Source organism: Dreissena polymorpha, chromosome 2 (genome assembly GCF_020536995.1).
Source record: "Dreissena polymorpha isolate Duluth1 chromosome 2, UMN_Dpol_1.0, whole genome shotgun sequence".
Taxonomy (NCBI): Eukaryota; Metazoa; Mollusca; class Bivalvia; order Myida; family Dreissenidae; genus Dreissena; species Dreissena polymorpha.
Genome location: NC_068356.1, coordinates 91,395,558 through 91,411,977, shown reverse-complemented (window position 1 = coordinate 91,411,977; position 16,420 = coordinate 91,395,558). Strand labels below are relative to the sequence as shown.

The following is a 16,420-nucleotide window of genomic DNA, read 5'->3' as shown; positions in this document are numbered from 1 at the left end:
TTTCTATGTCTCACTCGGATATTTATGAGTATTCTACATAAACTCTAAAATAAGTCGTCAACGTAGTTATATGTTACAATTTACATTTAATAACTATTTACAAATGTAACAAAAAGCACACAAATATGGTCAATAAAAAAATGAGTCGTGTTCTGAGAAAACTGGGCTAAATGCATGTTCGTAAAGTACCATCCCATATTAGCCTGTGAAGTCTGCACAGGCTAATCAGGGACGACACTTTCCGCCTAAATTGGATTTCCGCTAAGCAGATACTTCATTTAAACGAAAAATGGCATACAAGCGGAAAGTGTCGTCCCTGATTAGCCTGTGCAGACTGCACAGGCTAATCTGGGATGATACTTTACGCACATGCATTTAGCCCAGTTTTCTCAGAACAAGGCTCAAATACAGAAATAACGCTCAAGTGGCGTTAACCCTGGAAACTCTGAATGGCACATCGGGTTATTTTATGCGTGTAATCACAAATGCCGTATGTTGCGTCCAGTGCGGTACCTGCAGGGCACGAACCGCGATAGTCCCTTTCCGCGACACACTCAATGAATTTACTGCAGTCGACCGGATCAGGGTACTTTCCGTCTTGTTTTCCTGTACAGAAAGTCGCGGTTGTCGGCGGTGGAGGAGGTACAAACATTTGAGGACTCGCAGAAGGTTCGGGTAACTGTGGCGTGAACTCTGGCATATCGATGTGTGACGGCGGAAGCACTCTCTGACTCTGTTGTTGGGTTCCAAATGGCAGTTGCTGATGCTGTTGGTGAGATCCAAAGAGCTGCTGCTGCTGCTGCGGTTGCATTCGCCCCAACACTGGTGGTGGGGGTGGCATGGCCCCTATGTGATGGAAAAGTATCATATTTTAATGATAATGTCAAACTACAAGGCATGGGAAATATGGCACATAAACACATATTATACAGCATCTTAGTCGTATTGCCCAATTGATAAACCATGTAACAACAAGATTTACACAAAATCTCCCATGCGCATATTTTTTTTTTAATTTATTTTCAAGTGGAAGGAAACATTCGTAGTGCTTGCTAGATTGAAAGACTTACGTATAATATCCCCTTGCGGACCGCTCATACTATGCAGATTTCTGAAGAATAATGCGATCCAATTATAAAAATCCATGTCGATGTTGGTCGGCATTACAGGAACTGGCGTCGGTGTCGTTACGACCGGTACCGGAAAGAATACATTTGACGGGTTGGTATTTTGCCTCGCTAGACCCCAGTCGTTGTTTCCAGCGTTCGCAAACGGATTGGATTGCGGAACGCTCGCTCCCCAACTCGGATTTGGTCCCCAACTCGGATTTGGGCGACCCCATGGATCAAATTGCTGCACTGGTGGTTGTGGCGGAGGCCGCGGGGATGGTGTTGTCGTTGTTGTAGTCGTTGTCGTTGTTGTAGTGGTTGGTCTGGTCTGTCTGGTCGTCGTCGTCGACGGCGGCGGCCGTCTGGGAGGTTGGGCTGGTTCCGTCTTCACGAGTTTTTCGCAGCGCACGTTTTCGGGCCAGTCGCAGAAGTTGTTGGTGGGGTTCCAGAGTAATGGGGAAGCGCATTTGAACTTGAAGGAGAGACCGTCGGCGCAGATATAATATTCGTCGCAGCTTTTTGGATTGGCGTGGTAGGAGTTGACGTTCGGTGGACAGTTGAATTCGTTCGTTAAATGAGGCATAGCTGGGGAAAAATATGAGGAGAATGAATAAGAGGTATTGCTCAAGACTTTCATATGGAGGATATTTTTAACGTTTCATCAGTAATATGCTTTAATTGCGATATTGTGGTGTTTGATATATTGCTTTAATGTATATTCGGGGAAGTTTGTATCTATACAGATTTCTTTCGAAAGAAGATAGATACATATCTTTTTGATGTTTATATAAATTTTAACCGCTAAAATTATGATCTGGAAATGCGAAACAATATAGAAAGAAAGGATTTCGGACATATATTTAAGGATAACGTGCATGTACACTTCACTTAATTATACTCACTTGAAGGGATGTTGCCATGGTTAGTACTGCTGCTGGCGCTTTGTTGTCTGACTGCCGGCTTCGGTTGAGATGGTGGCTGCTCCCAGCTGTTCACCGGCGGGGCGATTGCAGGTCTATCGGCAGGGTTCGGCATAACTCGGTTACTAAGGAATACAATGTGCATGGTGACTTAAAAGTGCAGTCGCAACAGGAAATGTGAATAGTAGTTGCCAACGTTCATTTTCTATATAAGAACAATACACGTTTGTAATAACATATTTTTTTTAAATGCATAGCGACATGTATTATGATTAAACGTCTACGAATAAAGTGTAATCACGTTCACGTTTGGTTTTGAGGATGAAAATGTGCATGTCAACTTACATCTGCACCACAAAGGTTTCCCTTGTGTGTGTAAAAAAATGCACAGCATGTAAATTCACGCTCGGAAAAAAATGCAAGTAAATATGTAGACATAATGAGCCTAGTAAAATATTCACGGCGTGTCTTCAAAAGCTTTAGCGTGACTTAATTTGACAGAACTGTTTTCCTTAAACTTAATTACTTTTCCGTTTTGTGAATACATGTCAATAGAGGATTTCGTGTTCAGCAAAAAAAAAGTGAATGCTTATCAAATATGCCGTTTATTATTTAATTACCTTTAGAGTTAGAAATCACCATGTGGTGAGAAAGATAATGTAGCCATTTTGTAACAAAAACTTCATCGGCCTTCAGTCATTAAACTGTCGGCATTTATGAAGATGTTTCAAAGGAATGCAAATTAAGGTCCATTACAATTGAATGATGTGAGTGAGAATAATATGAATATACATGATCGATTTTTATGTGAACAATGGCGATTTATTAAATTTGAAAATGTTTGTTTTACATTATCGGTCAATGTGCTCGACTTGTGACGCTAGAATCATACAATTTTATAAAATGAGTCGCGTTCTGAGAAAACTGGGCATAATGCATGTGCGTAAAGTGTCGTCCCAGATAAGCCTGTGCAGTTCGCACAGGCTAATATGGGACGACACTTTCCGCTTTTATGACATGTTTCGTTTGAATGAAGTCTCTTCTTAGCAAAAATAAAATTTAGGCGGAAAGTGTCGTCCCTGATTAGCCTGTGCGGACTGCACAGGCTAATCTGGGACGAAACTTTACGCTCATGCATTATGCCCAGTTTCTCAGAGCACGACACAAATGTTCTTCCGACGTATCACATACATAGTGTGAAGTCATTTTTACCGATATAAATAGTAATTGAACATTAGATACAGGTCGGTCCAGGAGTTACTTTGGCAATGACCAATTTTCCGTGGTTAAAAAAACAACATAAACGGTTTACAATAAAATCTTGGTTAATCAGATATGTGAATCAATTATTAAGTACTAATGTATCGAGTTTACAATATTTTAAGCCGCATATCAACTGTTCTTCAGTCCACCAAAACCCCGTCAAATGACTTTCTCACTTTTTATACCATCCTACAAATGCTTACATCTTAAGAAATATCCGGTTGATTTCTGTATGCATTTAAACATCTCTAAAAGATACCCCGCTGTATAGTCTGTACAGTACTCACGGTCTAGAAAGCGGGGGTCGCGGCGTGGAGCCCAACAGCTCCTTGTTAATGGCATTCATAAGTGGGTAGGTGCCCATGCCGCAGTGGTTTTTGAAGTCATCCAAATCTAGAGCCCACACCATGACTCCTGAGAATCCGTTTTGTTTCATCCATTGGACCTGTAATTTTAGACTAGTGTGCGTTAAGTACATCGATTGCCAAAATGTCTCATCGATATATGTACCAGGACTGCTAATATACCTTTTGACCTTATAAGACAAATATATTACTAGTTTATACAGGTTTTAATTCAGTGGAACATGTGTATAATTTCAATTATATCGCGAAACCCGAGAGCAGCATATAACTGTAGTACTTGATACGTTGACAAAACTGTTTTTCGGATCATTTTAAAAGTAAACATAAACGTTCGTTTTTAGGTTGCCCCAAAACAACTCATTGTCTGGATGAATCGTGGTCGTTCTAATGTTTGTGGTTTGTTGTTAACTGCACTACCATGAATCGACATAATCATTCTAAATGAATAATTATGCAACGGAGTTCGAATCATTCAAGAGCAATGCGTAAAAATACATTATTACAATCCCATAAACAAATGGTAAATTAATGCATTTGAACTTATCTGATGTGTTTGTTTTATTATGTAAGCGCATTGCATCATAAATACACTGCTTTAATATAACTGTTTTTCAAATATCAGTAAACATATAATAAAACATTCAAAGCGTTTGAAACAGTTTAGATTTGCAAAATAACTTAAAGACATTATTTTGTTTATGATCTCGCTGCCTGTGTGCTTAATAGTTGACCATTGAGTAATGTCACCGACATTATTGAGTCATAAGTAACGTAATAACTTTTCATCATAAATAAATGATTTTGCGCCGTCAATAATAAAAATGAAAAAACAACAAACTTACTTTTATACGCAGACTGTCTACGTCATCGTACCCAACCCACTGGTCGCCTTTAACGGCGTAAGGTGCTTCTTGCTCTTTGATGTAGAAAGACTGGCCGCCTGTCGCCAGCATGTCGCAAATCTGTTAAAACATAACAATTCCGAAAATGATGACACATGTATTCTTCATATTAAGGAAGCTAATGAAAGGGACACCACAATTGAGTCGCGATCTGAGAAAACTGGGCATTATGCATGTGCGTAAAGTGTCGTCCCAGATAAGCCTGTGCAGTCTTCACAGGCTAATCAGGGACGACTCTCTCCGCCTAAATTGGATTTTTGCTAAGAAGAAACTTTATTTTAATGAAAAATTTCATAAAAGCAGTACAGGAAACCTATGGAAGGCTTGAATGAGACTTCGCTATATAAACAGCTTTATACGAGAACTTCATCTGTATATGTTAACTATTACGTAAATACATATGTGTTTATGTTCATAGCTTATTTGTGTAGATTGTTATACGTCTACTAGGAATTTTGTCACTTTTCAATGATTTTCAAGCGCAATACTTCAAGACCAATATCAACACAATATACATATGTAAGATGCAGCTGGATAGGATAAACGTCGCTTCAACATACTATACCACCATCAGTAAGGCAATAATGTACACATAAATACTTGTTAAACATGTCAAAACGATCAAGACTGTCTCATAAAAGTTGAGTTTATGTCAACGGTTCGTAAATATGTGTACTGCAGCAGTATTATCAACGACTCGTACCTCATAATAAGACAGAAAACCGCCTTCGCGCGTGTATTTTCCCGCCTCTCCCTTGCCCTTCACTGGCGCCATAAGCCCGTTGTCATATGGATCCTTCAGAGTGAACGAACGACCGTACAGCCCCATGCCGATGACGAGCTTGTCCTTGGGACAACCTTGCTGAACCCAGTAGTTTGAAGCCCAGTCCTGTTGGAGAAAACACAATATATTGGCCTAGTTGAATCAAGGTCTGGGTTCTTCATGGCTTTTTTGGTCCACTAATAAAATATCGTTTCAGTACACATTAATACTCTGCAACGGATTTGGTGATGGGTTCAATTAAAGAAGGCATAACATGGGCATAAAACCTTGATTATAATGAAAACAAGGCAAATGGCTTTACGTTGTCACCGAACTTGTAACATGCAACCATGTTTTCCGGGTTTATACCACACTTATGCATACATGTCACTGTTTGAATAGATTAATGCTGATGTAGTCTTGATTCTGACTGTATTTTCTTTCTCCCTATATTCCATATGTATATTGCGGAAGCCTACCATGTTTAGATATCTTTGGTTGCCGGTCTCGCCAGAATGTGGTAGAAGCGGACTGTTGTGTCCGGTTACATCTTCCCAGCTACCGTGTAGATCGTATGTCATGATGCTAATAAAATCCATATCCCTGAAAGTAAAATATAAACAATGTTAGTAATGACAGTACATGGTTTCACATGCTAATATGTGTAATCCCCATGATAACAAGCCAGTTATAGTTTAGCCTAAATTTTTATTGTTGAACAAGTTGAATCAAATAAGTGTGTTAAGCAATTCTGACTTGTTACATGCATATAAGTTTCTTTAAGAAAATCAAACCCTATTTTGATTATCATCAGAAAATCAACTAATAATGTAACATAGTGCATGATACAAAATATTTTGCGCAACAATGTTTAGGCAACCCTTGTATGCTTTCAACAGAAAATGTACTTTTTCCATTGTTCTACTTACCTATCTACCATAACACTTTGGCTCTGAATGACTTAAGCGAGCCATTTGCATGGATACTGTATTCCCTTTATATTCCAATGTTATTTGTTAAAACACGTTATTCAGTCAGGTTAAACTGATGATGGTTATTTCGCATATGAAGAAAACACATAATGAGACCTATTTCATGAGAGTTCAGAAAGACAATATCTTTCTTACAATGTTCGTAAACCCAGCAACAATGTTTTGGTGTTGAGCATTTTTTGTCATCATTAATTTCGTATTTGGTAAATTGCATTGTCATTTTAGAGGTACTGACGTTATCCTTTAACATAAACATGAATCGACAATCGAAACATGATTAGTTTTAATACATGTATATAATTCGTCTGTTAACTCCTAAATTTGTTATAAAGTCAACATGTGTATTACCGGGTATGTTCATAACCATTGTCAACCATACTCACCTACAAACGGAAGGTATCTCATAGGCAGTGTCTATTTTGTCCTTGCCAGCAGCCACTGCCGAAGTAAGAAGCAGAGGTGCTCTGTTCGTCCTTCTACCTTCTTCATCGAACACCCGTCTGAGTTCCTGAGAAACAAAACCATTCATGTCCTCAGATACGTGGTTATTTATGTTTATGCGACATTGAAGCATTTATCTTCTGAAACCCAAAATGATTTATTTTCTGCGATACAAAATCGTATAATTTTTTAGATACAAACGAAATTAATTCCTGAGATACGATGCCATTTGATTCCGGAGACACTACTTCATTTAATACTGCATACTAATAGACTACCGAGCAGTTTTTTTTCTTCATGTATTTATGTATGTTTATCTACCTTGATTGCAGTAATTGTATTGCGTTTATACAGGCTAAAAACGTTTCACATACCGAAACAAGTTGGGAATACTTGACTTTGTCCTCTGGGGGGCTACCTCTATTAGCCGGATATTCCCAGTCCAAATCGAGACCATCGAAGTTTTTGTCTCTATAAATATTAAACGTCTGCACATTTAATATTATCATTTGGAAGCAATTAATGTAAAGGCTTTGGTAAAAAATAAGATTGCAAATTTCTAAAGCAAATATAGTTATCATTTAAACGTACATTAAAGTTCTAAAATATTATTCAAATAAAAAAAGACAATAATTCCAAAACACTAACTAACCATCAATCGAAGCCAATGAGATTGAACCCGTTAGCTGATATTGTTTGTATGAAACCATGGAAAGGCTAACACCTTAACACGGTTTACAAAACCCGTTCCTTTCGCATGCTTACCGTAAAAACTTGACAGATGTTGTGGCGAATTCTCTACGGCTGGCCGGCGTATCCACCATGGCTGTGAAAGGTTTTGAGGCCATATTCCAGCCCCCAACCGCCAGCAGCGTCTTTAGTTCGCGATTCTTCATTTTCAGATCATTGAAGCGGTCAAACCTGATGGATATACTATTCTTGTAAAACTTGTCGAATTTAAAGAACGTATGGCTACATTTAACATTTAAATAAAATGGTGTATACGCGCTTTAATAAATAATAAGGGAACGAAACTATGGATTTAATTAACAAACCTGGCTATTTGCTAAAAAGATTATTTTGAATTTTCTAGATGATTACAAATATAAAGAAATATAATAACAGATATACAAATTTCGCATGGAACCGGAGTGTATGCGTTTACTATGATTATTCAGCATTCCATTTATAAAGAAAAATGTTCATTTATTAATCACTTGCTTATACTAGCAATCTGTATCACATTATTTAGGGTCATTTTGCCCCAAAACTATGTACCATATACAGGATATATGTCAAACCGTTCTAAGAACTATTGTCGATTTCGCTTTTTATATTATGACATGTGTTGACAGAGTCACCGACTGCAAGGTTATGGTTAATTAGTAAAGTTGGCATAAACATGTCGTGAGAATGGCCGAAAGTCATAATAAAAGGTAATGTGACACACAATAAATGTAAAGACAAATGAAAGGTAAGCCTCCACGTCTCGATTTGGTCCCCAAAGCCATAATCTGTTATATAGATAGATGAGTGTGATTATTTAATTCTTTATTCGGAGCGTATAGAGTCGTTCATCACAAGAGCCTGGGGCAAAAGTATATTACTTTGTATTTTGTTAACAAATCGCGAATCTAAAGAAACTGTATTTATGCGTTGCTGAAAGCAAATGTGAATTACATATCAGGAATAAAATCATGGCAAACGTAATTCTTGCATCATGAAATAATATGACCAATGACAGTGCTGTGATACAAAAAAACATAGCCAATTTTAGATCGACCGATATTAGACTATGAATGTTAAAGTGAAGCCTAAAAAATGTTCGTATGCCTTAAGGGGCCTTTTTACTTTTTGGTAAATTGACAAAATTAGAGAAAGTTGTTTCAGATTCGCACATTTTCGTTTTAATTATGATATTTTGAGAAAACAGTAATACTGAACATTTACCATGCTCTAAAACAGCGATTATATGCATCTTTTGACGATTTAAAAACCTGAACAAACGTTTGAATACTTTGGAGAGATCTGTTGTTGTCGTTATATTTTGTGAAACTACGAGGATTGCTTATATCAAGTATAAAATACGTCATTTATTGTATAAGCGCGGATGGCCGAGTGGTCTTAGTGGTAGACTTTTACTCCAGGACTCCAGGGGTCAGTGGTTCGAGTCCTGTTGAGGATTACTTTTTTTAAATTTTATTCATTTTTTTACTTGAGCTTTTTATATCCAATTTTTACATTTATCAATATAAATCATTTAATGACAAACTTCAATACATGACAAAATCTGTGAAAAGGCCCCATTAGACAAGTTCACATTCATATGGCTCTTACATTCCTCGCATCCAGTCGGTGGTCTCGTCATTCCACTCGAAGGCCTCCAGACGGTTACCGTTCAGCTTGGCGAAGGCGTAGACAATGTGAGTGCACATGTTCGGGTCCACATCTTCTGGGAAGTACTTGCCTTCATTAGGGCGATACTGGGCCCAGTTGGTGTAGTAGCATACGCGGCGGTATTGGGCTAAAAACAGTCACCGTTTTTTAAGAAACATCCGATTTGTTTTTGGTACTTGTAAGTTAACAATATTTGTACAGCGTTTTATTTTATTTAAAATCGAGCTTTATGTTTTCGGTACTATACTAATCAATAAAAAACATCACATTCGTAAGATATGCATAATGTTTATAATTAAAGTTTAAACATATTCGTTTTATTCAATATATATCAGTTGGTATATGTTTTGGCTGTATATAACAGGTACAATCATCGATTGACTCGACTTGATGTATTGTTATATTCTACGGGTATTTTTGTTTCATGTAATTGGACATTAACATTATACAGTTGTTCGTGAAAGCTAATATAACAATGCGTCAATTACATTTTGTTGTAGATTTTGAAACTTAAGATTCATATAGTAAAACGAAAATAGATTTGGGAAATGTTGTTCATCGCTTGTCATTCTACGAAGTGTATATTAAATCGGATATGTTTGAAATCACATGAATTTCTTTTTTCTTTTTATTATATACAGTGTCGTTAATAATGAACATTTCATCTTCAAAAAATATGTTTTTAACATCGGCACGTGATGATATTTCTAATCAACTGTGACAATAAAGAAATAATATAATATTGGTTATAAACGGTTTTTGCGGGAATATGTCATGAAAACATACCATACTTCTGATTCCAGTAGGTTAGTTGCCAATAACAATGCATGCGTACGTGCATTTAGTACAGGTTATCAATTAGACATGGACAAGTGTAAGTTGGTAAACTGATTACCGTGATAGAAATAAAATACTGTGAAAATTGAAACTAAACTAAATGATTATTATCACGAATATTGTTGGTTTTGATTGTCCATAACCCGGTATAATATTATTCCAAAATACAATTATTGTTTCTGCAGTTGAATTATATGTTTAAATGTATTTGCCAATAAAACAAAACGTTGTTGCAAACTGCACAGTACAATATTAAATTTAATATAATGTTTTTATGATGCAAATGTAATTATCCTCCTTTTGTAACATACAAATGTTGTTTTACAAAAACCTTAACTGGTAAACACTGCAAAGCAAACAAAACAAATGAAGTCATTGTTATAATTATAAAAACGTTATTTTTAAAATCAGCTCACTTAATTGTGTTCATTCTGTGCTTGTCTCAAACAATTTTGGACCACACAGTACAAATGAAAAGTAATTTAAAATTATGCATTCTGACATGAGAACTTTGCATCCAACAATTACCAATTGTATTCGTCTGATAAGTGATTATAACAACGCATGTCATTGGACACTCAAGGGACTTATGAGAGATAGATAACGCTCTCAGGTGGAAAACTTACCTTCGACTACCAAAAGCTGTAACGAGGAAGCCACTAGTAATATTACGCTGTGTAGTAGGATCGACATCTGTAAAACAAAAAACAACAATACTATTCATTAAGTAAAGAAATGATATTAGCCGTGTCCTGTGAAAAGGTGATTAGATGCAGTCCGCACAGGCTAATCAGGGACGACACTTTACGCATTAACTGGATTTTTGCTAAAAAGAGACTTCTGTTAACGAAAATTACCATAACGGTTGAAAGTACCTGGGACGACAATTAACGCACATGAATTAAACCCATTTTTCACAGAGCACTGCTAATTTTTATATGCACTATTACAAATATCAAGGAACCATCCATCAGGCTGGCTCAGCTTAGAGCATTCGTCAATCCATTTAAAGAAATGGATGTTTTGATAAATGGGAAAATTATGTTGTACATTAATCTTATATGTTATGCTTTTGTCAGACTCAAGATTGCTAGAATTATATTATGAATGTTGAAGAGCATCTATGTCATAATATCGGTATATAAAAGTATGTGTTTATTGATAGTCAACGTTGCCGATTAATATACTGTAGCTTAACCTAACTTAAAAGGGACATATTATTTTTTATATTGCCCCAGTTTGATTCGAAACAGTGCAAGGTTAAGGAAAAGTACGTTTTAGATTACCAAGGCAATAATCCATTTAGCCGGTCGTTACATTTTTCTGAATTTATGAATGCATGTTAGCACCTCCCTATAGTTACCCATTTATGCCTAGCGTCTAGAAAAAAGGCATTGGCAAACAGCGTAGACCCAGATGAGACGCCGCATGATGCGGCGTCTCATCAGGGTCTGAGCTGTTTGCTTAAAGGAATTTCTGTAAGAAATATTCTAAATATAGAAATAAATATACTAGATATCCCTAATTTTGGAAATAACTTGATCCAATTTAGAAGGATTGGAGAGTCCCCTATGCATACATGAGTTAAAGAGATAACAACTTTTACTGGATGATAAATATCATCTTTACGCGACAAGCTGAGAGTGTTATTATTTTCGTATTCACACGTGTCCAGATTTCGGATTAACGTCTCGGTTGTATTCGTACGAATATATGTTAAATGTCTTATACATTTAGAAATTCAAAACAAGCCCATTTGACATACCGTCATCGCAGTTCTTGACAAATTACTTTCTGACAGAGCGCTTTATGAGTAAACTGTTTTAAAATTATGTTTGCATACAATTAGTACCAAAATAGAATGCTATTTTAATTTGACATGAGCCGTGTCGTTTTGTCGTTATCTTTAAATATTAATTCGTGTGACCCTAGCCATGCTGTCTGTGCCATTTGTAAATTGTGCACGCCAATAAAAAACACACAGTGTGTAGTCATCCATAAAGCCATTTATATTTTATAGCCAAAATGACCCTGCAAACATAAGACCTCGGGTAATCAATACATCTAAGTGCTTATCCGTAGCGTTGACCTTATCATGACCGTGAATAAGGTCAGTTTTATTGAACTGCTACGCAACCAACAGTGCACGCAAACTGCGTAATAAATGTCCAAACATGTTTATGCGACATCTTGACATATTAAAATGGCTTGCAATTTTAAACGAAAAAAGATACAGACAACTAAAACAGACCATGATAAGATAAGATTTTCTTTGGTTCAGAAGCTTGTTTTAATACATCTGGAAAAAAAACAATACGTCATTGTATCGCTTGTTAAATTGTGTTATGTACATGTCGAGCATATCACAAGATAAGTTTATTGTGAGATAATGATGTGGTTACGTGACAAAAGTCACATGTTCAGGGCGATGGTATGCGTTTCTCTTTTTTGTCTTCATTTCAAAATGTTTAAATAATAGACTTTTAAAAAATGATTAATGTTTTTAAGATATTGACAAGGTCTTAGTGCAATACATTTTCGTAGTATAACATACGAATGAGTAAGCCATGCGATGTTAATTTCGTTTTTTGTTGTTGTTTGGTTTCTATATCTGTCGAAGGTTGAGCATTTAAGACACAGTTGAACGCTTTTACATAAAAACATTTATCATACTATAATTTATAAATATATATAAAATATATCTATACATTAATAGTTTAACAATTAAATTGCGCTGGCACGAGTAATGTAAACAGGACAAGTATAAGCCTCTTAAATCAAAAGAAGTTAATTAAAAAAAATGACGCATCGAAAATGTCTCGTCAGTCATTATGAGTGTGTTGTCATGGGATTTTAGCAGCTTAGGAACGGGAACATGACCGCTGCACAGGTCTTTATATGCACATTTCCGTAAAATATTATGTAGAATTTGTTTAACTTTTAAGGTTAACCATTTATTGTGGAAAGATGTGACAATCCAATTAAACGTCCACAAATCTATATGTATTTTAATTTCCAATAATTACGTTTTTCGATTGTTAAATCCGAATTGATGTCGCCAGAGTGAGCGAAGGTGAGGCCATTAGATCAATTACCTCAGATCAAATGAACAATCAAGGGAAAACATAGCATTTTCTGCAAACATAGGTTGTGTACGCAAAGCACTTTCTTTAAATGGCATTATAATTTCATGTAAACTGTTACTATGCAAAATACAATTGCGATATAAACATATGCCGAGTTGCCCCACAAAAAATAAGGTTTGAAAACCCCGATTGTAATTGTAAAATTACGTCTAAACTTGTACTGTGGTTGTATCAGTGTTGGAAAAGTGGATTGACTATTATCATAGGCTCACTCGACATTGAATAAACTATTCAAAAACCATTAAAACTTAGCATTTTATGGCGTTCAATATGCAGTTTAAATAATTTGACTTTTTAGTTAAAAATAATGTGCTCATTAGGTCACAAATAGTTCTGCATATTCTCTGTTTTTTGCAAGCCATTCCATTATTTAATTGAAATGTTAACTTTTCGTAGCGGGAAAATACGCCTTCGTTAGATATAAACGCTTGCTATAAATCATATGTATTTATAAAATGACACTTTATTCTGGGTCATCCCTTGTATAAATACTCATATTCTTTATCGTATAACGACCGATTTATGTCAGACGTGATATACTGAATTTGTGGATGAAGTAATTTCTCGTAGTGCACTAAATAGATTAACGTTGTTTTTATATTTATTACTGTTTGTCGTTCGAAAGTAGATATGACCGGGTTACATTTTGATGTGTTCGAAATGATTCCCAAGAGAATAAGTACTTGTTTATTTGTTTTTTTCAAATGACTTGTTGTCAACCGACGATGCTTAGATTACGTTAAAAGAAAATCAACGAATTTGAAATGATGATATAAAAGCATTTTTCTTAATTGACACTTCGATAATGGAATACCTATTACCATCATAATTATACCCTTGTCAATACGCCAAAAGAAGTCATTTACACCAATAAGTTCAAAGAGAGATATGAGACCGCAATAGTATTGTACATCGTATATATGTGGACTTTAAAACGTTTATGACACACAACAACTTAGTGCGTTTGATATGTAATAAAGTTCTAATGGGGTATATATATATATATATATATATATATATATATATATTGTTGGGTAGTGTAAAGACCCATCATTTTGTTAACAGCACTTAACATGACAAAAATCATTACATGTTTTAATTTGACAGAGTATCTGGATAATTATGAGACAAATCAAATGTATGCGTATTGCATATGATTACAAAACTTGAAATAAATGGGTTTGTTACGAATAACACATTTAGATTACGTTTTTATTAAATTATTTGAAAAGTTATATTACCGCTAAAGCATTTACCTTCAATTTGCATTTGATATCAAATAATCCGAGTTATTGTAAAACTACTAGAAACTCACTCCAAATGTTCGTAAATTATTTAAATTTTAAAGCCAATAACTATTCATTCAATGAATCTTCTTGGCTTCTAGGTCCAAACATATACGAGGAAAAATAGGTTTCCCCTGTATGCTACCTATTCGCGACTATTTGACACACTCCAGCGTTCTTACGACCACGTTGTGCTTTGTTGCCGGCTGGGTCGCCTGAGGCAATTTGATGTCAGTTATAACATTAGTCGACAAAGCTGCCGTAATTAATATCTTGTTAGACGCCGTTCATCACCGCTCGTTTTTCTTTCTCTGTACGAAACGTTCTTTACGTTACGGTACGGTCACAGTTCAAATCTCAACTCATCGCTAATTTTTTTTTGAAAATGTTGAATGGTCTTACCTTTTAATCCTTGTGCATGCCCAGTAGCGTTTATGAAAATATTTGAAATAGAGCTATGACCAGGGTGCGAAATGTCAAAATAAATAACTGTTTTATAAGTCCTACGATATTTTTTTTATTAATTTTTGCTTCGTGTCGCAGTGTTGTCTTATATTAATATGTGACTGGTTTTCAGTAAATGACAAATAGGAGGTTAGATGTAAAATTCATCACGTTGATGACGCTCGTCCTATCCCCAAAGCCAAAGTCGAGTCAGTTCGTGTGTACGTACTTACTTATTGAAAATTGACTACTAATTACTTACTTTGAAGTTAGCAATGTACCTTGTTTAGGTTAATGGTCTGTGAATATATAATAGATTTGGTGAGGCAGTTGTTAAACTTAACGTCATTCGTGCTAAACAACGTCATTCTTACGCCGTTTTAACGGTTGGTATGCCATATTATGTAATTTATATCGATTTTTAATAGTCAATTGACATCAGACAGAACAGTTTAAATACTGTGTTTTATAATATTGCACAAATAATGCGAGACAAGTAACTACCGATTTAAAATTGTATATAACGTCTGATGTAGATATAATCTATATTTCAATAAAAAAACATAGGGTGCATTAAAAGTGATAAATCAACTGTTATGTTTATATTACACAAAACTATCAAGTTTAATTGCACTTTTTCAAGTCTGCATAATAGTTTTAGAAAATGTCGCATTGAACAAAAAGAATGACCGAACTACATACAAGACACATTCATGTATTAGTAATTGAAATATGATCGAGAGGAGCACTGGGGGCGCTTAAAGCATTATCACAAAAACACATAAAAAAAAATAAGTAACCATGAAACTAGTTAATCGTAATCTGCCGGCAGAGGATTATTGTGTCATCCTCGCATTTATAACGCATCAAAGAAATCGAAATTGATTGTTTGTGGTTTACGCTCCCATTTATCATAAAACAAATAAAGTTAAATGAATCGCTAATAACAATACTTTATTGTGTACGAATTACTATTTAAATGTAACGTTATTAGACTTTGATGACAATAATATAAACATTACAGTTAATCTTTTCGTCTAGTTTATGCACATTATTAACACACGAGCCTTTTTAAGCCCTTGTAATTGTTTTTCATTCAATAGATTATAGGCAATAAATCAATTCATTCATACCAATTTTATATAAAGATTTAATGGTTTATATACAGTCACATATACAGGAATAAAAATATATTTTATTAAGCTATTGAGTACAAATTTTGTTGAACAACATTACATAATACAACCATAATCAATAGTTAAATATCCCTCCATATTTTAAAAACAATCAAAATGACTGTTACTCAAAAATAAACAAAACGCATGAATTAATGACTACATTTGCGGGCTTTTTACACTGAATACAAAATAATTAAATCCATGTTGATTGACGTAATAAATAAAGCAGAAGTAAGCCTACTTAAATATGCTTCACAAGCGGAGACAACAATATAATACATGTTTACATGCAAACAACCCATATTTTGATAAAGCGGAATTAATTGAAGGCGAAATTTCTTTCAATTGATAGATAATTAATCAAATGGTCATACCGA

At 35.2% G+C, this 16,420-nt stretch overlaps 1 protein-coding gene across 1 annotated transcript; it reads right to left on the bottom strand.

Moving 5' to 3' along the window:
- Window positions 1–29: 29 nt before the first annotated feature.
- LOC127868030 (chitotriosidase-1-like) lies at window positions 30–14,629 on the bottom strand. Its single transcript, XM_052409590.1, has 13 exons — window positions 14,392–14,629; window positions 10,616–10,682; window positions 9,093–9,279; window positions 7,521–7,676; window positions 7,130–7,226; window positions 6,698–6,822; window positions 5,802–5,925; window positions 5,263–5,448; window positions 4,500–4,619; window positions 3,580–3,737; window positions 2,012–2,154; window positions 1,071–1,694; window positions 30–846 (listed from the first exon to the last, which is right to left on the bottom strand). Exons 2-13 carry the CDS (start codon window positions 10,680–10,682, stop codon window positions 431–433), a joined length of 2,403 nt encoding a protein of 800 aa, XP_052265550.1. The 5' UTR covers window positions 14,392–14,629; the 3' UTR covers window positions 30–430.
- Between the last annotated feature and the right edge of the window lie 1,791 nt (window positions 14,630–16,420).